Source organism: Mobula hypostoma, chromosome 3, assembly GCF_963921235.1.
Source record: "Mobula hypostoma chromosome 3, sMobHyp1.1, whole genome shotgun sequence".
NCBI classification, from domain to species: Eukaryota; Metazoa; Chordata; class Chondrichthyes; order Myliobatiformes; family Myliobatidae; genus Mobula; species Mobula hypostoma.
This window is the reverse complement of record NC_086099.1, coordinates 102,730,550-102,751,362: the sequence shown is the minus strand read 5'-3', so window position 1 is coordinate 102,751,362 and position 20,813 is coordinate 102,730,550. Positions and strand designations below refer to the sequence as shown.

Here is a 20,813-nt window from a genome sequence, read left to right as displayed (position 1 = left end):
AGAGGGAAGGTAGGTGGGTGGGGGAGAGGGTGAAGCGAGAAGCTGGGAGATGATACGTGGAAGAGGTAAAAGGCTGAAGAAGAAGGAATCTAATAGGAGAGAACTGAAGTGTGAGTACCTCCCCTCTCTCCCCTATCTTATTCTTGTTCCTGCCTCTTCCTTTCCAGTCTTGATGAAACGTTTCAGACTGAAATATCAAATGTTATTCTCCTCCATAGCGTGTTGCCTGTCTTGCTGAGTTCCTCCAGCATTCTGTGTCTTGGTGTAAATTTCCACCATCTGCAGAACCTTTTGAGCTTACAACCTAATCTGACTCCGGTTGTCTGAAATATCCCACAAACAATATTGTTAGGCGTTGCAAACTTCTTACCACCAGTTTCCTTGTATAAATAGTGAAGTGAATAGATGTGGACAGGTAACTGGCACCACAGTAACGTAGTGGTTAGTACAACACTATTACAGCTCAGAGTTTGGAGTTCCATTCCGGCGTCATCTGTAAAGAGTCTGTCTGTCCTCCCTGTGGAAGGCGTGGGTTCTCCCCTCGTGCTTTGGTTTCCTCCCACAGTCTAAAGATGTACCAGATAGGTTATTGGTCATTGTAAATTAGGTTAGGGTTAAATCGGAGTTGTTGGGGGTTGCTGGGGTGGCTCAGTTTGAAGGACTGGAACAGCCTAATCTGCACGGTATTGCTAAATTCAAGCACAAATAAATAAATAAATAACCCCTACTTTTGAGCTGAAAAGCATGTGGCCAATCCATTGTGGTCATTTGCATTAATCATCTAAATATAGGGAAGGGATAGGACAGGCCACTAAGTAGAATGCAGTTGGAAGAACTTTCATCAATTTGACACTGTACTGAGTGTCTGTGAAGCACATAATCCCCCTGTTATATGGTCCTCCAGTGCTGAAGTGCCTTGCTTCAGTCCTGATAGGCTGAGTGACGTGAATCTCTGCATTTCATTGGATGGGCTGCTGTGGGAGAACACGAAGTTGCTCCTCTCATGCTTCCCCTCAAAATTATCTTACATGGATGATGTCTAGGACCACAATAGCAAATTTGAGGGCCTCATGGGTAGAGCTTGCATCATGCATAATCTGTCTAATTATAGTGGTAATTGTCCTTAACTGAAGTGCTGGGAAACCTTTATTATCTTTAATTTTAGTTAGATCAGAATGCTCCTTGTGGCCCTATCAAAATATTCCTGCCTATGTGAACCATTCCTGTACTGCTTGCCTGCTCAGTATTTTTGTCACTTCCCTTGAGAAATCATATTGTGGAGCAACTTTTATACAAGTGAGGGCCATTAGGCTCAGGCATAACATCAAACAGGAAGATGATATCTGATAACTAGCCATTCTGAATCACATTAAAATCAGTAATGGTATTTCTTGATATTGTTCAAAAATTCAAAATTACTTTTTATTAGCATAAAATAAAATGTTTGATTATTCTTCGGTTGCACTCATGATCCGGTGGATATACATGGGACCCCTGCTGTTAGTGAGGTACACAAATGACCTGGATGAAGATGTAGATGAGTGGGTTAGTAAGTTTGCGGATGACACCAAGATTGGTGGGGATATGGATAGTGTAGAAGACAGCACAATATAGATCAGTTGCAGACATGGGCTGAGAAATGGCAGTTAGTGTTTAATCCAGATAAATGTGAGGTGTTTTACCCTGGTAGGGCAAATGCAAGGAGACAGCACACTGTTAAGGGCAAGATCCTTACCAGCGATGCTGAGCAGAGAGATCTTGGGGCCCAAGTTCATAGCTCCATGAAAGTGGTTACATAGGTCGATACGGTAGTTAAGAAGGCTAATGGAATGCTTGCTTTTATTAGTCGAGGCATTGAGTTCAAAGGTCAAGGGGTTACGTTGCATCTTTATAAAACTTTGGTTAAGCCATATCTGGAATATTTTGCCAAGTTCAGGTCGCCCCACCGTAGGAAAAATGTTGAGGCTTTGGAGAGGGTCCAGAAGAGGTTTGCCAGGATGCTGCCTGCTTTAGAGGGCATGTACTGTCATGAGAGGTTGGACAAACTTGGGTTGTTTACTTGGGAGCAGTGGAGGCGGGCAGGGAGATGATAGAGGTTTATAAGATTATGAGAGGCACAGATAGAGTAGAGAGGGAGTATCTTTTTCCCAGGGTTGAAATATCTAATACCAGAGGGCAGGCATGCATTGAAGGTGAGAGAGTGTAAAGTTCAAAGGGGATGTGAGGGGTAAGTTTTTTACTCAGAGAGTGGTGAATTCCTGGTATGGTGACAGAGGCAAATACATTAGAGAGTCTTAAGAGGCGTTTAGATAGGCACATGGATGTGAGGAGGATGGAGAGATGGAGCTTGTGTAGGGAGGAGGGGTCAGTGATTGGGTGTTTTTGATTTACTTTTTAGCTGGTCCAGCACAACATTGTGGACTGAAAGGCCTTGACCTGTGCTATACTGTTCTATGTTCTTTGTAGAAGGTGGAGATTTAAATAAAAAGGATCCTGTTGTCACTGCCTATGACTGAGTGCCTTATAATGAGCTTGTTTTGAAAACGAGAAACTGAGTGAATTTGTCTTGAATTAAGTCCACCTTATGGTGGGACTCTAGTTGATTATACCATTGTCTTATTGCTGACTTGATAATGATTATTTTGTACTCTGTGTTATAATTATAACAAGTACATGATGCTTTGTTTTGACTTGAAGGAATGCCTGAAACTAAGAATGAAACTATCTCTGTGGTAAACAGAACATAATGATCCTGTCATTGAAGGAACAGACATCCTTGGTATCAAACAGTTTGGTAGATACAAGACATTTGTGCTTGTTCAAGTTTTAGTAGGATACACTGATATCGTATTATCAACCCAACACCATGAATCATCTAAGGAGTAGAACTCTTTCAAGTACAGATGGATAATTTAAATCCTATTTAATAAAGATCAGGAGGATAACATGGATAATCCTTCACCTGGATTAATCTTGGCTGAAAGAATTAATGCAATAGTCAGATATATACATATGCAACACACACAAACTGCTGGACGAACTCAGCAGGTTAGGCATCATCTATGGAAATGAATAGGCAGTCGACATTAGGACTCGGCCTAAAACGTCAACTGTCTATTCATTTCCATAGATGTTGTCTCACCTGCTGAGTTCCTCTAGCATTTTGTGTGTGTTGCTTTGGATTTCTAGCAACTGCAAACTTCCTCTTGTTGAAGATGTATGCATATATTGTATATAACAGATATGGTATGTGAAAAGGCAAAGGTGAGAAAACATAGACTAACTTCTAGCTCTTTAGAGGTGCAGCTGATTCTGTCTGCTTTACCTGATAGTTTCTACGATTCTGTTTGGAAGAATGCAAAATCTGGCCAGTGTTACTGCTTATTACAGCTTCTCCCCAACTCAGATCACACCCTTTATTTGCTAATCGCGGAATGCCTCATGTGCGGTTAAATTAATTCTATATAAGCCGCAGACCTTCTAGAGATGCGGATTTCAATTCCAAATAAATCCACTGTTTTTCAGCCCTCCAAAGCTGGAGAACGAACCAATAGTTAACTGCTCAACTCGCATTCAAAGAAACAACAAATGGAATTTGGATCTATTTCTATGACAAACAGAAATGCTAACTGCACTTCTCTTTTTCAGTGAAAATTACATGTTGTGTGAAATTCCACAGATCCACAGATGTCAGTGGAGCTTTGGATTGGGAATAATTTCCGATCATCTTGTATGAAGAGGCCAGAATCAGAAGGACAGGGAGAACCGACGCTGGAAGCTGTATTTCCAATCACTGTAGCTTTGGAAGGTGTTACGGTGGCGTAGATAAAGTAAAAGGGATGGAGAGTGCAGTGGAGATTACTAAAGTCTTCAGAGTAAAGAATAAGTTTAGAAAGGGATAAGAATTTAACTTCAGGCAATATGGAGATAATTGAAAAGAAGGGTGGTGAATATAGGATTGATTGTGTAATATTCGAATGCTCGCAGTATATGAAATGAGGTAGACTATCTTGTAGCACAGTTAGAAATAGGCAGGGATGACACTGTGGGTATCACACAGTTGTGGCTGAAAACAGATCACAGCTGGGTGCTTAATATCCAAGGATGCACATTATATTAAGAGGATAGGGAAGTAGGCAGAGGGAATTAGGTGACTTTGTTGGTAAAAATGAAATTAAATTATTAGATAGGCATAGGATCAGAAGATGTAGAATCCTTGTGGACAGAATTGAGAAACTGCAAGGATAAAAGAACCCTGATTGGATTTATATCAAGGCCACAAAACAGTAGCCAGGATGTGGGGTACATATGACAATGGGAGATAAAAAAGGCATGTAGAAAGGGCAATGTTATGATAGTCATGAAGGACAACTTCGTTCTCCTTCACTTGTCTCATCACTGAACTGTTCCTACTAAACTCACTTTCAAGCACTCTTCATCTCATGTTCTTAATATTTGTTGCTTATGTATGTATACATGTATTTACTTATTTTTCTTTGTGCATTTGCACAGTTTTTTTTTGCCCGTTGGTCGTTGTCCCCTGTTGGATGAGGTCTTTCATTGATTCTATGGTCTTTCTTTTATTTACTATGATTGCCCGCAAGAAAAGGAATCTGAAGGTTGTTTATGGTGACATATATATACTCTACTGATAAATGTACTTTGAATTTTATAGTTTTGTAACAGTTATACAAGGTACTCGTGAATCTTTACCTGGAGTATTACATGTATTATTTTTTTAAAAAAGATCAACTTTGTAGGCAATCCATAAAAGATTCACTAGGCTATTTTTTTAAGATAAGTGGGTTATCCAGCCATGAGTAGTTAAAGGTTCAAGATTCGAGGTTGTTTATTGTCGTTCTTTGGTACACAAGTGTAAAGCAGAATGAAATGATTGTTACTCTGGATCCATTGAAGCATAAAAAAAGCACAATATCATAAGTACAAATATAAATATAAAACCAATCCAATAAAACACAGAGTTCATGTAACTGTTATATACAGAGACTCATTGTATGTCGTATAGTGATGCTAGGTGATGTGTATGTTGTGGTGGTGGGGTGGCTTAATGAGTGAAGATGTTGGTCAGCCTGACAGCTTTAGGCAAGTTTTTGAGTCCAGTGCTCCTGACATGGCTGTTCCATGGCCTCTTCCATGATGTGAGTGGGACAAATAGTCCTTTATGATATTACTGACCTTTTTCTGGCACTTTTCTGTATGTATGTCCTTGATGGTGGGTAGGCTTGTACCAGCGATGCAATGGGCAGTCTTAACTAGTAATTGTAGAGCAGTGCTTCCCAAACTTTGATGGATTACCACTCCCTTGGCTCCCAAACCACATCCCCAGCACACCCCTGTCTCTTCCTGGCCAATACATAAAGACTACAAATAATTTAAATTTACAATGCACAGTGAAAGAAAATAGGAACTGTAAATTCAAAGCTGTGACAAATGATGGCAAATATTATTCAGATCTACTTAATGCTACATATAAAAATACTTTATTTAATTGCAGTAAAAACAATATTCATCAACAGTTTTAGAGCATACATTAGTTGTCCAACTATTCACTACTTTGTTGCTTCTTCACCTTTCAATGAGATGGATGAGCTGGGTGCAGTTAAATCAGCTTGTCAACATGAGGCTCAATGACATTCAGAAGTCTTCAATCCCCAAATTCAGTAACTTGCAGGCTGTTTCATTGCTTCGAAAGAAGCTCAGTGTCTTCACTGAAACTGTGCTCCACTGAATATGACGTTGGAAAGGCAGTAAAGGATATCCTGACCTTTTTCCATAGTGCACAATAGTCTTCAGAGATTTCTTTCTGCAAACAAAAGTCTTGATATAATTTTTGAACTTCAGCTTCAGCTCAAAGTCATTTTGTAGCGAGATCATTCTTCCTCCATCTGTCCTGTTAGGTTCCTCATTACCAATGTTCAAGCATGTATTTATTACCCGATCTGGAATTTTGATCAAGGGAATATCCTGAAATTTCTCTGATAGGTCTTCATGTAACTCACCCAGTGGGCACTGTATACCTGAAGATCATCATCTGGTATTCTTTCTTTCTCGTCCACCTCAGAGGAGGTTGGAAATTGGAAAAGGCTGTGACAGCCAATGTTGCACTTAAATAGGGTTAACTTGGACAGAAATATGGAGATGACTGATTTGACTTTGATAAGATTCACAACATTCCCTTGCAATGTGAAGATTGATTTCATTAAACTTTGCAAATACTCCTAACAAATTAGCAATTTAATGTCTAACATTCTTGAAATTATTACTAAACGAAGAATTTGAGTCTTCAAAGAATTTTATTACGTTTTCAAAAAATGCATTAAAATGTCTCAGTTTCCTTTTGCAAACCGTCTGACATCCGTGTGCAACAGAAAGCATTCAGATTGTTCATCATTCTCAATGCAAAGCTCTCGAAATAGTCAAGAATTGAAAGCATGGGACTTGATTTTATTTACCGCTATGAAAGTATTACTTAATTATTTGTGCAGCCAATCAATTAAGTTTTGTGAATTACACAGTGAATGGTAAATATGTTAGGTACCGCTGTTTTTAAGAAAGTAATAATCCCACAGTGGCATCCTGTCATTCATGGTGCCCCATCTGTTGCACAAGAACGAAGGTAGGATGTGACCTGGAGGCCAAGAAGCCTGGAGACCCTGTGCTAACCCATGATTGACTCCATTTCTCATTGATCTCATCGATTAAAACGCTGAGCAAGATTGAAATCAACAATGATGAGAGTGCCGTTTGCCTGCATTTGACTGGTCTCGTTCTCTCTCTCTCTCTCTCTCCCTTTCTCTCTCCCCCTCTCTTTCTCTCTGTCGCTAGCTGCTGGAGGAAGGTGCCTCCATTTCACCGGTCTCTCTCTCTCTCCCTCTTGTTTGGTACTGCCGGAGAATGGAGCCAAAGCCTTGGATCTTGGGCAAGGCTTAATCGACATGATTTGTGAATTGGACTCTGCATTTCATGTTATGAAGCATTTGGGTTTCTGATTTATCCTTGTATTCTTGCTATTTTGTACAATTTTGGTCAGGACAGACTGGCTCTGCAACCAGCAGTCAACGAATGACACAGTGCTATGTTGACCTGAACTAAACTGAACATTCCTGAATTGTTTCTGAGTGGAATTGCCTTAATTATTTGATCTGGTGACTTATGCAAAAACCCTACTTGGAACCTCCCTTACTACTGCCAGATTCAGTTTTTCTCCGATTGTATGGGGCTTTCCAGATTTAGCAATGAGCAATGAAATGTATCAAGCACGTAAACCGTCACTGTTTTCTTGTGAAGTGCTAACAAACATGTTTTGAAGTGTTTTCCACTTCTGAAAGGTTTCACAAAATGACAAACTTTCTCTGATTTATCAGAGTGTATTCTCTTCAAACGTTCATGGAGCCTGTATGGTTTCATTGCCTCATTTGAAAAACTCTTTCATGCAACAGACGTCTTAGCTGCTGTTGGTTCCTCGGTGCTGGCATAAAACCATATTTCAGATTCTCCACACTGTACTGACTACACTTCTTTTTCATTTGGTCATCCGTCATTTTCATTATGGATTAGTAGCAACAGTCAGTCACCTCAACAAACGTGGTTTGCCCTACCAAGCACCGTGATAAATAAAGGGGAAAGTTATGAAATCATCATAGCTCAGGCAAAACCTGACTCTCTGCCTGAAGATACATAAAGTGGGGCAGTGATATCTCGGTTGGGCTGCGGACTCAAGTGTTGTCAAGACCTTCAAAAGGTCAAATTTGGAACTTTACCCCATTGAACATCATACTCTTATTCACAAGAATTGTGTTGTTGTGTGATTACAGTACAGGAATCAAACTACTTAACACTGTAATACAGTAGTGAATGGTAATAATGTATGGATCAGGCCCAAAAATAACACAATTTCTTCAGTCCAGATTTCTCATGATATGCCAAATACAGAAGTGTCACATTGCTTTACAATAACTAAAATGTGTTTCAAACAAAGTCTATGAGAACAGTGGTTAGCAAGAGATGTGGTGATGATTTCATCATTGTAATCATTTATGAGGCATTCAGGATCAAATGCTTATGATGATTAACTCATTTCTTAAATTAAGCCTGTACTCCCTCAGCTTCAACCCTTACCACTGACTGCAAACCAAATCCCCTTTATCTTTATCGCCCTCCCCCCTTAGAGATTTCCACCGCCCCCAAGGGTGGGGGCAATATTGTCCACTGTTGTAAGACCCACAGTGCAAGTTCCATACTAAAGGGCGATGCAGCATTTTACAATGCTTTCAACGGCACATCTATAGAAGGTCATGAGTATTGATGTGCATAAACCAGCTCTCTTCTGCCTCCTCAGAAAGCAGAGGCTTCGGTGAACTTTCTGGACTGTGGTCAATGCGTTGTGGGACCATGAGAGGTTGTGTGAGCTGTGCAGTTCTAGGAGTTTGAAACTGTTTGAAGCTGAGCCACCATTGTGAAGAGGGGTGTGAAAGGTATGGGTTTTCCTGAAGTCGATAAACATCTGTTTTGTTTCGTTGACATTGAGGAAGAGGTTATTTGCCTGGCACCAGGCCTTGAGCTCTTTCACCTCCTCTCTGTAGGCCACCTCATCATTGCTGGTGATGATCGCCGCCACTGTCGTGTCCTTGGTGAACTTGACAATGTAATTGACGGGGTGTTTGTCCGTGCAGTCCTGTGGAGTGTACAGCAGTAGGCTCAGTACAGAGCCTTGGGGAAGCTCCTGTGTTGAAGATGATGAGGAGGGAGAAGCAGTTGTGCATCCTGACTGTTGAAGATGCTCCCATCACTCTGCTGATGATTGGAAGTAGAGTGATCGGAAAATAATTAGCCAGATTGCATTTGCTCTCATTTTGGGAGTACAGCATTCCTTGGCAGTTTTCCACATTGTCTGGTAGGTGCTGATGTTGCAACTACACTGGCACCATTTCTGGAGGTACAACCAGCTCTGGTCTACATGTTCTCATGTTATAGTTCAGATGCGGTTTGGTCTCATAGCTTTGGTTGTATTGAGTGCTCTCAGCTGTTTATTGATGTTGTGTGGGGTGGGTTGACTTGGCTGAAGACCGGCTTCTGTGATGTTAAGATCTCGGGAGGAAACCAAAACAAATCACTTGTTTGCAATTACCAAATGAACATGGTTACAAATGCTTCAAATGTTTCTTTAGAAATCCACATGTAGGGTCTTGCTCTCAGTGAGGGTGGGGATGCTCTTTGAGCCTTATCCTTCAATTAATTGTTTAATTGTCCACCAGCAGTCATGGCCCAGTGATCTTTGCATTGTGATATTGTTTCACTCTGCCTATTAAAAGCTCATTTTCTGTCTAACACACATGAAGTCCATTGTTGGAGTTTCACAGGGCTAACTCCTCATTTCCAGTGATGTTTGTCTCTATTCTCAGCAGTTTTATTCTGCTTCCTTCATTGAACCAGGATTAATTTCCTGACTTTATATCGAAGGTAGTGTGGGTCTCCACAAAATCTACGTGGTGGTCTCTCCTGCCATCAATCTGTTGGGCAGGTGCATTTGGTACATGTAAATAGATAAGGATGAAGTTAAGCAGTTTTAACCTTTATGATTGCTCATTTTTAACCTCCTGCAGACACGGCCTGGTAGCTAAGTAGGCTGGTAGGTGAGTAGGCGAGAGCTAAGTATGTGAGTAGGCTCTTTCCACTTAGATTAGGAGAGATAAATACGAGAGGACATGGCTTTAGGGTGAAAGAGTAAAGGTTTAGGGGGAGCTTCTTCACTCAGAGAGAGGTGGGAGTGTGGAACGAGCTGCCATCTGACGTAGTAAATGCAGGCTCACTCCTAAGTTTTAAGAATAAATTGGATAGATACATGGATGGGAGAGGTCTGGAGAGTTATGTACTGGGTGCAGGTCAATGGGACTAGCGGAATAAAGTTTCAGCACAGACTAGAAGGGCCGAATGACCTGTTTTCTGTGCTGTAGTGTTCTATGTTGGCATTTGGCCAAGCGGTTAAGGTGTTTGTCTAGTTATTTGAAGGTCGCTAGTTCAAGCCTTGGCTGAGGCAGCGTGTGTGTCCTTGAGCAAGGCACTTAACCACACATTGCTCTGCGACGACACCAGTGCCAAGCTGTATGGTTCCTAATGCCCTTCCCTTGGACAACATCGGTGGCGTGGAGAGGGGAGACTGGCAGCATGGGCAACTGCCGGTCTTCCATACAACCTCGCCCAGGCCTGCGCCCTGGAAACCTTCCAAGGTGCAAATCCATGGTCTCACGAGACTAATGGATGCCCAAAAAAGTGTTCTATTGTTCTAAGTCTTCATTACTTCAGGAGGATACTCAGTGATAATCAAGAGAGGGAGTCATTACACATGTAGACCTGATGCCAAGGGACTTCTTGGGTTTGGGGTCATCATAATGAAGGAGATGGAGAAGTAGCTGATAAGAACAGGCATGTTAGCAGAAAGCCAGCGTGGATTTAGAAAGCAGAAATCTTGTTTTACTGGAGATCTATGAAGTGACAATTAAAATTTATGACGACAATGGAACAGTTGATGTCATTTACTTCAACTTTCAGAAAGCTTTTGATAAGATACCCCTAAAGGGGTTAATAATCAAATTACAGGAGGTAGGGATTCAGGGTAAGGTGTGTGAATGGGTGCAGAATTGGTTGAAAAACAGAAAACAAGTTATTGTGAGAGGATCATTTTCACACCGAGAAGATATTAAAAGTAGCGTTCTGCAGGGATCAATTTTGGGGCCACTGTTGTTTCTAATTTACATTAATGCTTCGGACAAGCACACAACAAATAAGCTAGTAAAGTTTGCAAAATTAGGGAGACGGGCTAATAACATACAGGCAGCAGAATCAATATAGTTAGATCTAAACAAAATCCAGATGTAGGCAGATAAATAGCTGATGAAATTTATTGTAAGCAAATGTAAAATATTACGTATAGGAAGTATAAATATTAGATATAAATACACAATGGGGGGTGGATCTTCAGTTATAAAATGCACTGTATGAGGAGGATTTGGGCATCCTGGTAGACTCATCACTATCAACATCTAGACAATACACAGAATCAATTAGGAAGGTTAATAGAATCCTGGATTATGTAACGCGCTCAATGGAGTCCAAGTCTAGAGAAGTTCTCCTTAAGCTATATAATGCGCTTGTGAGGCCACACCTTGAATACTGTGCACAATTTTGGTCTCCATATTTTGTGAGGGATGTGAAGACACCGAGGAGAGTTCCAAGAAGAATGATTAGACTCATTCCAGGTCTGCAGAGTATGAGCTATGAAGAAAGATTGAAAGAATTCAATCTTTTCAGCCTAAGTAGGCATAGAATGAGAGGAGACATGAAAGAAGTGTTCAAAGTCATTAAATATATGAGTAAAGTGGATGCCAGCTGCTACTTCAAAATTAAAAACAAAATAATCTGGAGATGCTGTTGTCAAAGGAACACTCACAATGCGCTGGAGGAACTCAGCAGGTCAGTCAGCATCAGTTGAAAAGATTAGTCGACGTTTCGGGCCGAAACCCTTCGTCAGGACTGAAGGAAGAACATTTGAAGAATGCTGGTGGTTGAAAAAAACAGTAATTTGAAAGACAAGGGGTGAGGGAGGGGAAGCAGGGAGGTGATTGGCAGGAGAACAATGCGCAGTAGTAGAAAGAGGTGGAACTATGAGGGAGGTGATTGTGAAATAGGGATAGAGGAAGGGAGGGGGAGGGAATTACCGAAAGTTGGAGAATTCTATATTCATACCAAGGGGCTGGAGACTACCTAGACCATATATGCTCACATCACCTCCCTCATAGTTCCGCCTCCTTCTACTACTGCGCATTGTTCTCCTGCCAATCACCTCCCTGCTTCCCCTCCCCCACCCCTTTGTCTTTCAAATTACTGTTTTTTTTCAACTACCAGCATTCTTCAAACCTTCCCCAAAGTTCTTCCTTCAGTCCTGACGAAGGGTTTCGGCCCGAAACGTCGACTAATCTTTTCAACTGATGCTGACTGACCTGCTGAGTTCCTCCAGAGCATCGTGAATGTTCCTACTTCAAAATTAATCCATCATCAAAGACACAGGTCACAGTTGGAGAATGGTTAAGGGAAGATTTCAGACTAACACCAGGAAGCATTTCTTTACGCAGGGAATTGTGAACACATGGAATAAACTACCTAGTTGTGTAGTTGAGAGTTGTACCTTAGAGACTTTCAAATCTAAACTCAATAGTTATTTCAACACATTATGTGAATAGGAATTTGGCAAGTTTTTGTTGGGCTGAATGGCCTGTTCTTGTCAAAAACTTTCTCATGTTCTAACATCAATGTTGAAGACTTCAGTGGTTTTCCTGTCCCACCTGTCATAAAATCCTGCTGGTGGCGTGACAGATACCCAGGAATTATGATAGTGGGGTTGGAACATTGTTTATCAAGGGATAATTCTGTGAGTATGATGGGATATTGCATAACTCATCTCTGACAGTTTTCCCAATTAAGACCAGTCCCCAGATGTTTTTGAGGAGGACTATGTATAGTTGATTGGGCTGAGGGTGGCTTTTGTATAACTGAATTTTGAGACTTGGCTAACTTGTCTGTCCAGTTCTATTCCTTCACTGTTTGAACATAATGGTCAGTAATTGTTCACCTGCAGAGAATATTTGGGAGTTAAACACATGGGGTGACCTGAGGTCACAGGTAGACCTTTCCAAGTAAGGATGGTATATATTCCCTTTCCCCTAAGAACATCAGTTATTAAATGGCTTTTACAATAATACGGTAATGTCCATATTCATCATTACTAAAGTTTATTTTCTGTATTCCCTTTTCAATATTCCAAGTATTAACAAATTAAATTCCATGGCTGCTAGGATTGAATTTGAACTCAGGTCTCTGGACTGCTTGCCCAGTTCATTGAATTACTAGTGTTAGCTGCTGCAGTTTGGATCTGTATGCATATGTCAGACCTTAAAAGACCTGCTACATTCTTTACATTTCTTTCCTTTTTTTGTTTCATAGTGCTCTCACCCTTAACCGCATTGTTAAGTGAAGCAGACATGTCATCCGCATGGGTAAGTTATAAGCTAAATTCAATATGATATCTGTCCAGCAAGGAAAGTCCACCAGCTTTATTCAATATCCAAAAGAAACAGTCTCACAGGATGGGATGCTAGTTGCCTGATAAAAGATCTCTGAATTGCAGCAGTTTAATTTAAAAGAATATCTTTACCACTGAAAAATATTTCACATACATTTTCAATGCTCTTTAAGGACGCTGGCATTAAGATTGTCAGTTTCCAATTGAAATCTTATAATATTTAAGGGAACTTTACAGAATCTGTGAAGTCCTTACTGCAAACAACATTGAACACTTTGCTGCACTGACATCCCGCTGGCCAATGGTGATTCAGCTGATCCTTCTCGGAACTGAAGAACCGAAGTACTTGATTATTCTTTAAAATGTATGGCTGATGCTGCTTCAAATATGCAATGTTATTCCTGATGAGGGTAAGGTTATACAATAATTAAGAGGCATATAGACGATCAACCACAGTGCAGAAGACAACAAACTGAGCAAAGGCAAATATAAATAAATAGCAATAAATAACTGGAACATGAGATAATGAGATAAAGAGGCCTTGAAAATGAGATCACTGATTGTGGAAACATTTCAATGATGGGGCAAGTGAAGTTGAGTGAAGTTACCCCCTTTTATTCAAGAGCCTGATGGTTGATGATTGAGCTCATGTGCAGGTGGATGGGATAGTTTAGCTTGATATCAAGGTCAGTACAAACATTGTAGTCTGAAGGACAATGTTGCACTGTTCTGTGTTCTACATGTGCAGACTTAAGAGATGCAGGTTAAAGAGGTGGATATGGTTAGAAACCTTGTGGAGGAACACTCTGAAAGTATTGATAACACTAAACCTATGCAAATCATTGTTCTGAATATTTTACATCAAACTGAGCGCTGTAATCCTGTGGAGAAGACTGAAAGGATTATTGCAGAGAGAAAATGTTTTCAGAGAAAGGCAGCAAAGCAATTACAGCTCTTATAAAATTTAGATTAAAGACAGACATCTATTAAAGGTGTTCAAAACTATAAAGTAACCTCGAGAAAATCTATGTATCTTCATGGATCAGTGAGTCAGTGACTGAAGGGTATACATTTAAAATTGCCACCCAAAGTGTGAAGGGAGACTGGGATTTTTCTACTTACAGGATTAGAATAGTGGCATAAACATAGAAGTCAATAATAACTTGAAAAGAGGAAATTTTAAAATTTTACAACAGAAGGTGCTGAGAGGAGGAACGTGGTTTCATATAACACTGTTTTTTAACAAAGCTCATACAATGGTAATTGGTCAAGTGATTTGTTTTGCTGTATGATACTATAATTCTGTTTAATAATAAAAAATAACATTCAAATTTTAGCTCGGCTATATTTAGGGGATGTTTCTGAGATACATGAAATTACAGGAATATAAATGCACTTTAGGAAAGTGAGTTATTATGTGGCACATGCATTCTTCATCATACTTGGATGAGGGAAGGGGATCAGTTACATCCACAGACTTTATAGAAGTCATTGTCATGAAGACATTGTCTTTTTAAGAGAACAAAGAACCTATTTTCATGATTATATTCTCTAATACTGAGAGATTATCATTGTCATTATATATTATTGCCCTTTATTTAGATCATTTAAAAGAATCACACATGTCACTCACATATTCATTGTTTGAATTTGCATATTTTTCAGGTTGAAGAATGTATCTATTATTTATTATTTTTTTACCTAATGAATAATTATAGTTGCAGGGAATAGTACAATTTGCTTGTTAGAGGTTCATGTTGTGATCTATTTGATCTATTTACAACGCTGCTTCATTGTGGTGCTGTCTGACACAAATTGGGATGTATGTCTTGTAAAGTTACTGGCTTAATAGAAGATGAACTCTTCATATCCTTTTTCTTCTTCACTTCCACAAAAGCTGATCTCTCTAACATACCAAAAAAGTGTATGCAGCATTAGAGAGTGAAATAGGCTGAAGTGTATGTGGCAGGTCATGGAAGATGGGTCTGGTCCCACACAGTTTATTGTGTTTGCCAGCATAGTGTTGGTAATCCAGAGACCTCAGCTGATACACCTGGTGTGTCCAAAAAGACAAGAGTGGCAGGTTCATTACAACATCTTAGCATCCCTTTCAAGTTACTTGACAATCCTGACTTATGAATTTGTCCCTATTACTCATCATTGCTGGGGTAAGTTCTCTATTAATTTTGCTACTTAACAGTGGGATCATCTTTATCAGCTGGATTGCAGCAGTTTGAAAAGTGAATCCCCACCACCATCACAAGAACAAGCAGTGACCGTGACACCCTCATCCCTTGAATGAATAAAACAGATACCCAAAGGTTTTAACACAGCTTGTTCTTTTCACTTCTCATTGCTGATAGCCCGCTGGTGGAGGAAGTGAAATCTGGGCACCTACTGGTGGATATGGCCCTGTTCGCTGTGGTGGTCTTGGCGAGCAATTTTCTCTGGGAGGTGACGTGGTTCCAATGCCCATCAACGCATATGTGAGTGCTTTTTAATATAAAAAGATGCAATTGTTATATCAGCATATTAAATTCACTGGGCACCGTTAACAGCAATTAACATGAGTCTATTGTTTGATGTCAAATACAGAGCTGTTAGCATCATATCTTATAAGACAACATTTGATTTGTTGCATACAATTCATTTGAAAAGACGGGGCTCTTTCCAAAGGGGCTTGTTAGAACAATGGCCCCCAACCTCCAGGCCGCGGACTGATACTGATCCGCGAAGAATTCAGCAGTACAGCGGTAGCCAGGATGCACCCAGCACATCTTTAAGAAAAAAGTCGAAATAAACAAGCTAATTAATTAGGTGCCACCCGGCACATAAATGTCGACCCAGATCAGAGGTGATTGCTGATTGCATCACCTCTGATCTGGGCCAACGTTTACGTAATGATGCAACCAGAATAGAACACAATACTCCAGGTGTGTTCAGACCAGAGTTTTACAGAGTTGCAACATTCCCTCATGGCTCTTAAACTCAATCCTCCAACTAAAAAAGGCCAACACACTATCAGTTTGTCTGGCAACTTTGTCTTGGGTCTTAAGATCTCTCTGTTCTCAAGCTGCTAAGAATCCTGCCATTATCCTTTTACTCGGACTTCAGGTTGGACTTCCAAAAATATATCACTTCACACTTTTACAGATAAAACTTCATTCTCCACTTCTCAATGCACCTCTGCATCCTGTTTACGTCCCGTTGTAACCTACAACAACCTTTTACACTATCAACAACTGCATCAACCGTTGTATCATCTGTAAACCTAATAACCTACTCTTCCACTTGCTCAATGTTCTCCTCACATATTTTATTTCTTGAATCTCTGTCACTGTACTAAAATATTCTGGACTGAATGATCACAGGGTCCATCTTTCAGCTTTTTGTCAATTTTATACTAAAACCAACTTATTAGAGGAAGGAGCAAAAGGCCTTGGGATACATCTGTCTGTGGAAGATCCTGGCTTCCATATGGCAATCCAGCATGTACTGAAAGAGTCCACAGTACATGGTTTCTATGTACAAAAACTGGACCATATCTTCAGTTAAGGCATTGCCATTACAAAAGACATTTAGGTAAAATTCTGTGAATCTTTGAGGATTAGCCGAGAGGTAATGTTGTAGCTATATAGGACCCTGGTCAGACCCCGCTTGGAGTACAGTGCTCAGTTCTGGTCGCCTTACTACAGGAAGTATGTGGAAACCATAGAAAGAGTGAAGAGGAGATTTACAAGGATGTTGCCTGGATTGGGAATCATGCCTTATGAGAACAGGTTGAGTGAACTCGGCCTTTTCTCCTTGGAGTGACAGAGGATGAGAGGTGACCCGATAGAGGTGTTCAAGATGATGAGAGGCATTGATCATGTGGATAGTCATAGACTTTTCCCCAGGGCTGAAAAGGCTAGCATGAGAGGGCATAGTTTTAAGGTGCTTGGAAGTAGGTACAGAGGAGATGTCAGGGGTAAGTTTGTTTGTTTGTTTGTTGTTGTTTTTTTTAAACGCAGAGGGTGGTGAGTGCGTGGAATGGGCTGCCGGCGGCAGTGGTGGTGGAGGCGGAAATGATAGGGTCTTTTAAGACTCCTGGATAGGTACATGGAACTTAGAAAAATAGAGGGCTATGGGTAAAGCCTAGGTAGTTCTAAGGTAGGGACATGTTCAGCACATCCTTGTGGGTAGAAGGGCCTGTATTGTGCTGTAGGCTTTCTATGTTTCTATGTTTTCATGTATAAAGTCCAGAATACTAATTCAGCTATTGAGCTGAATTTTCATGTGTTCAGGGTATTTGTGTGGGAGTGTTGGTGGTGGTGGTGGTGGGGGGGCGGGGTGGAATAGTGCAGAGATAAAAACAAAAAAAAACCTACAGCAGATCACTATAACTTGCTGTTCTGAGGAGGAAGTCTGTTGATTTTAATATGCTAATTATTTAATTGCAGTGTGTTTAATTGCAAATGTGTTTCTAACAACTGTCACTTGTAGCCGTTTTTTCTGCTTGCTTCTCTGAAAGACTTCCTTACCTGCACTTCCACTGGCTGATTACATGGAAAGATCTGAAGATTTGTCCTCGTGTTAGGATCCTCATGTAATCTGTGAAGTCAGTATGGCTACCAGATAGGCTCTGCTTCTTTGAATTCAGCTGAAGATGAAGATTATTGAGAGTATCATACCATGAGGCACAGTATCATTACCTAGGTTTGCATGACAATGCTAACACCAGTTAGTGCAGGAACAGTTTGCCCCTCATCGATCTGCAGTGTCCATGGAAGAGGGGAACAGCAAGCATATTCAGCTGCCAGGTGGCCAGACCCAGCACGTGGGATTGGCGACCAAAGCATAAATTTCCTTAGTGCTCCAAAATATTAGTGAGTAAGGAGTTTTGGTCTCACTTGGTTATTGGCTGATATTTGCAGCCTCCAAGTTGAAGATCTGCAGCGAGACCAGTGGGCACCCGGCTACCTGCTACATGCCTCTGGATTCGATCAGGGACTTGCTGCATTTTGTTGATTGGTGAATGACCAGTGCACAACTTGGATAATTGATAGCTGGGTTACCTAGCCAGACAATCTTGTACACGTTGCAGGTTTTGTGGATCCGGCTGTTTCCTTATGGTGCATGTTGTGACTGTCAATGAATGCCACCGGAGAGGCATGCAGCTGGTCGTATAGAAGTCTTTACTCATCACAAACAAGCTGACAGCATTTGGAATCACTCTGGATAGTGGCTCCCTGACCCAACATTACATCATATTTTTATATTCTAAAGACCAAAGGTAACAACAGGACAATTCTATAGTTGCAATGCATTCATAATGCTTCCTTTGAAAAACATGTAATTGTCAAACACCTGGATCCTCAAACCAGCACTCAAAACATCACTAGTCACTGCTCTCTGAGCTGCATCCATGCATATGCAGACATCTCAGGTCTCGCTTGGCTTGCATTTGACACCAGTCTGCTACTCCAAGAACACCATTGTTCTGAGCTGCATTTTAAATTCAGTCTACAATCCATGTTCAGAATTGAAGACTGGTTGCTGTTGAAATTAATATTTGCTATATTCCATGACTCCAGAATATGCCCTAACAGCGCATTTGGAAATTAAATGTTTATTAAATTCATGTATTTCAGTATCAATGCATAACCTTATGAAGATACTTCAAGAAGTATGAGCAAAAGATTTTTGGGCAGTTCCAGTGAGAGCTTTGGCTATAGTCATCCCCCTTCACTGGTTTCTCAGAGTTTGATGTGGACTTGCTGCCTGCTACTTGCCTACAAACATTACCACATTGATGTGTGACTAAAACCTTAGATTGTAATTATTGTGCAATGCATAAGTGTATATGCTAGAGTAATGCTTCCATATTATGGGAATCTGCAAGGACTTGTTTTAAGCTGCTGCTTGTAACAATCATTAATCACAGCAGGTGGTCAGCCCATGTAATGAAGCTTTTCTGAGCTGCCCAACTATAGCAACAGACAACCAGGCAGCAGATAGAAAGAAGAAAATGTTCCAGTTACTAGGCCTAGACTTAGAAATTCTGTCTGGTGAAATCAATGCCAGTGTTCTGGGATTCTCAAGGGCAGCTGTTCATAGTGAATGGCAGGAGGATGCAGGAACCACAGCATGGAACCTGCTGTAGACCTCACTGGCTTAACCCAGTGAAAGTTTTTCTGCCAGGCCTTTTCTGCTTCACTATCAGCCTTCTTGATGGATCTTTGGCCCATTGTACATCAGAAGACATCTGTATCTCACTGCAAACCTACCAGTCCCCAACAGTACACACACCCTGGGACACCTAAACCAGATATTGTCTTTGAGGATGTAACAAAACACGTTGATGAAGGTGGAGCAGTGTATGTAGTGTATATGGATTTCAGTCAGGCATTCGATTAGTTTCCCATGCAAGGCTCATTCAGAAAGTATTGAGGCATGGGATCCAAGGAAACAATGGGTGGCTGTAGATGGTTGGTATTCTGTGTGGAGAACGGTGACCAGTGGTGATCCACAGTGATCTGTTCTGGGACGCCCTCCTCTTTGTGATTTTTATAAATGACCTGGATCAGGATGTAGAAGGATAAGTTAGTAAGTTTGCTGATGACACAGAAGTTGTGGATAGTCTGGAGGGTTGTCAGAGGTTACAGCATGACATTGATAGGATGCAGAACTGGGCTGAGGAGTGGCAGATGCAGTTCATTCCAGATACATGTGAAGTAGTTCATTCCAGTAGGTCATATTTGAAGATAGAATATAATATTAATGGTAAGACTCTTGGCAGTGTGGGGGATCAGTGATATCTTGGGGTCTGTGTCCATAGTACAATCAAAGCTGCTGTGCAGGTTGACAGTGTTGTTAAGAAGGCTTATGGTGTGTAGGCCTCTATCAACCATGGGATTGAGCTCAAGAGCCGTGAGGTAATGTTACAGTAATATAAGACCTAAGTTAGACCCCACTTGGAGTACTGTGTTCAGTTCTGGTCACCTCACTACAGGAAGGATGTGGATTCTGTAGAGCGTGTGCAGAGGAGATTTACAAGGATGTTGCCTGGATTGGGGAGGATGCCTTTGAGAATAGGTTGAGTGAATTTAGTCTTTTCTCCTTGGAGCAACAGAGAATGAGAGGTGACCTGATAGAGGTGTAAAAGATGATGAGAGGCATTGATCATGTGGATAGCCAGAGGCTTTTCCCCAGGGCTGAAATGACTAACACAAGGGCGCATAGTTTTAAGGTGCTTGGAAGTAGGTACGGGGGGATGTCAGAGTTAAGTTTTTTAACACAGAGAGTGGTGGGTGCGTGGAATGCACTGCCAGCAAAGGTGGTAGAGGCAGATACAATAGGGTTGTTTAAGAGACTCTTAGATAGGTATATAGAGCTTAGAAAAGTAGAGGGCTATGCAGTAGGGAAATTCTAGGCAGTTTCTAGAGTAGGTCATGGTCAGCACAACATTGTGGGCCGAAGGGCCTGTAATATGCTTTAGATTGCTATGTTCTATGTTCTATTGTCAGGAATTCATCCTGTCAATTCCTTCTGACCTGTCCTCAATTCCTAACTCCAAGTTATTTATTCAGAGTGTTCCTTTAAATTTGCAAGTTGAAGTCAACTCACAGGTTACCGTCATGTCCGTTTACTCTAATTTGGCAGGAAATGTGAATGTGACATGGCAAGGTAAGGGTTGGGTTAAAACAACATTGTACTTCTTCCTGCTTTCCCACACACT

The 20,813-nt window shown here is 40.9% G+C and overlaps 1 protein-coding gene across 2 annotated transcripts in view; it reads left to right on the top strand.

Moving 5' to 3' along the window:
- The window catches only part of anxa3a (annexin A3a), a 78,798-nt gene that overhangs the window by 20,485 nt on the left and 37,500 nt on the right, over positions 1 to 20,813 (top strand). For both annotated transcript variants that reach the window (XM_063043535.1, XM_063043534.1), the window contains exons 2-3: positions 13,018 to 13,070; positions 15,460 to 15,582. In XM_063043535.1, coding sequence (XP_062899605.1) covers positions 13,056 to 13,070; positions 15,460 to 15,582 — 138 coding nt within the window. In that variant the 5' untranslated portion in view covers positions 13,018 to 13,055. The remainder of the gene's footprint in view (positions 1 to 13,017; positions 13,071 to 15,459; positions 15,583 to 20,813) is intronic.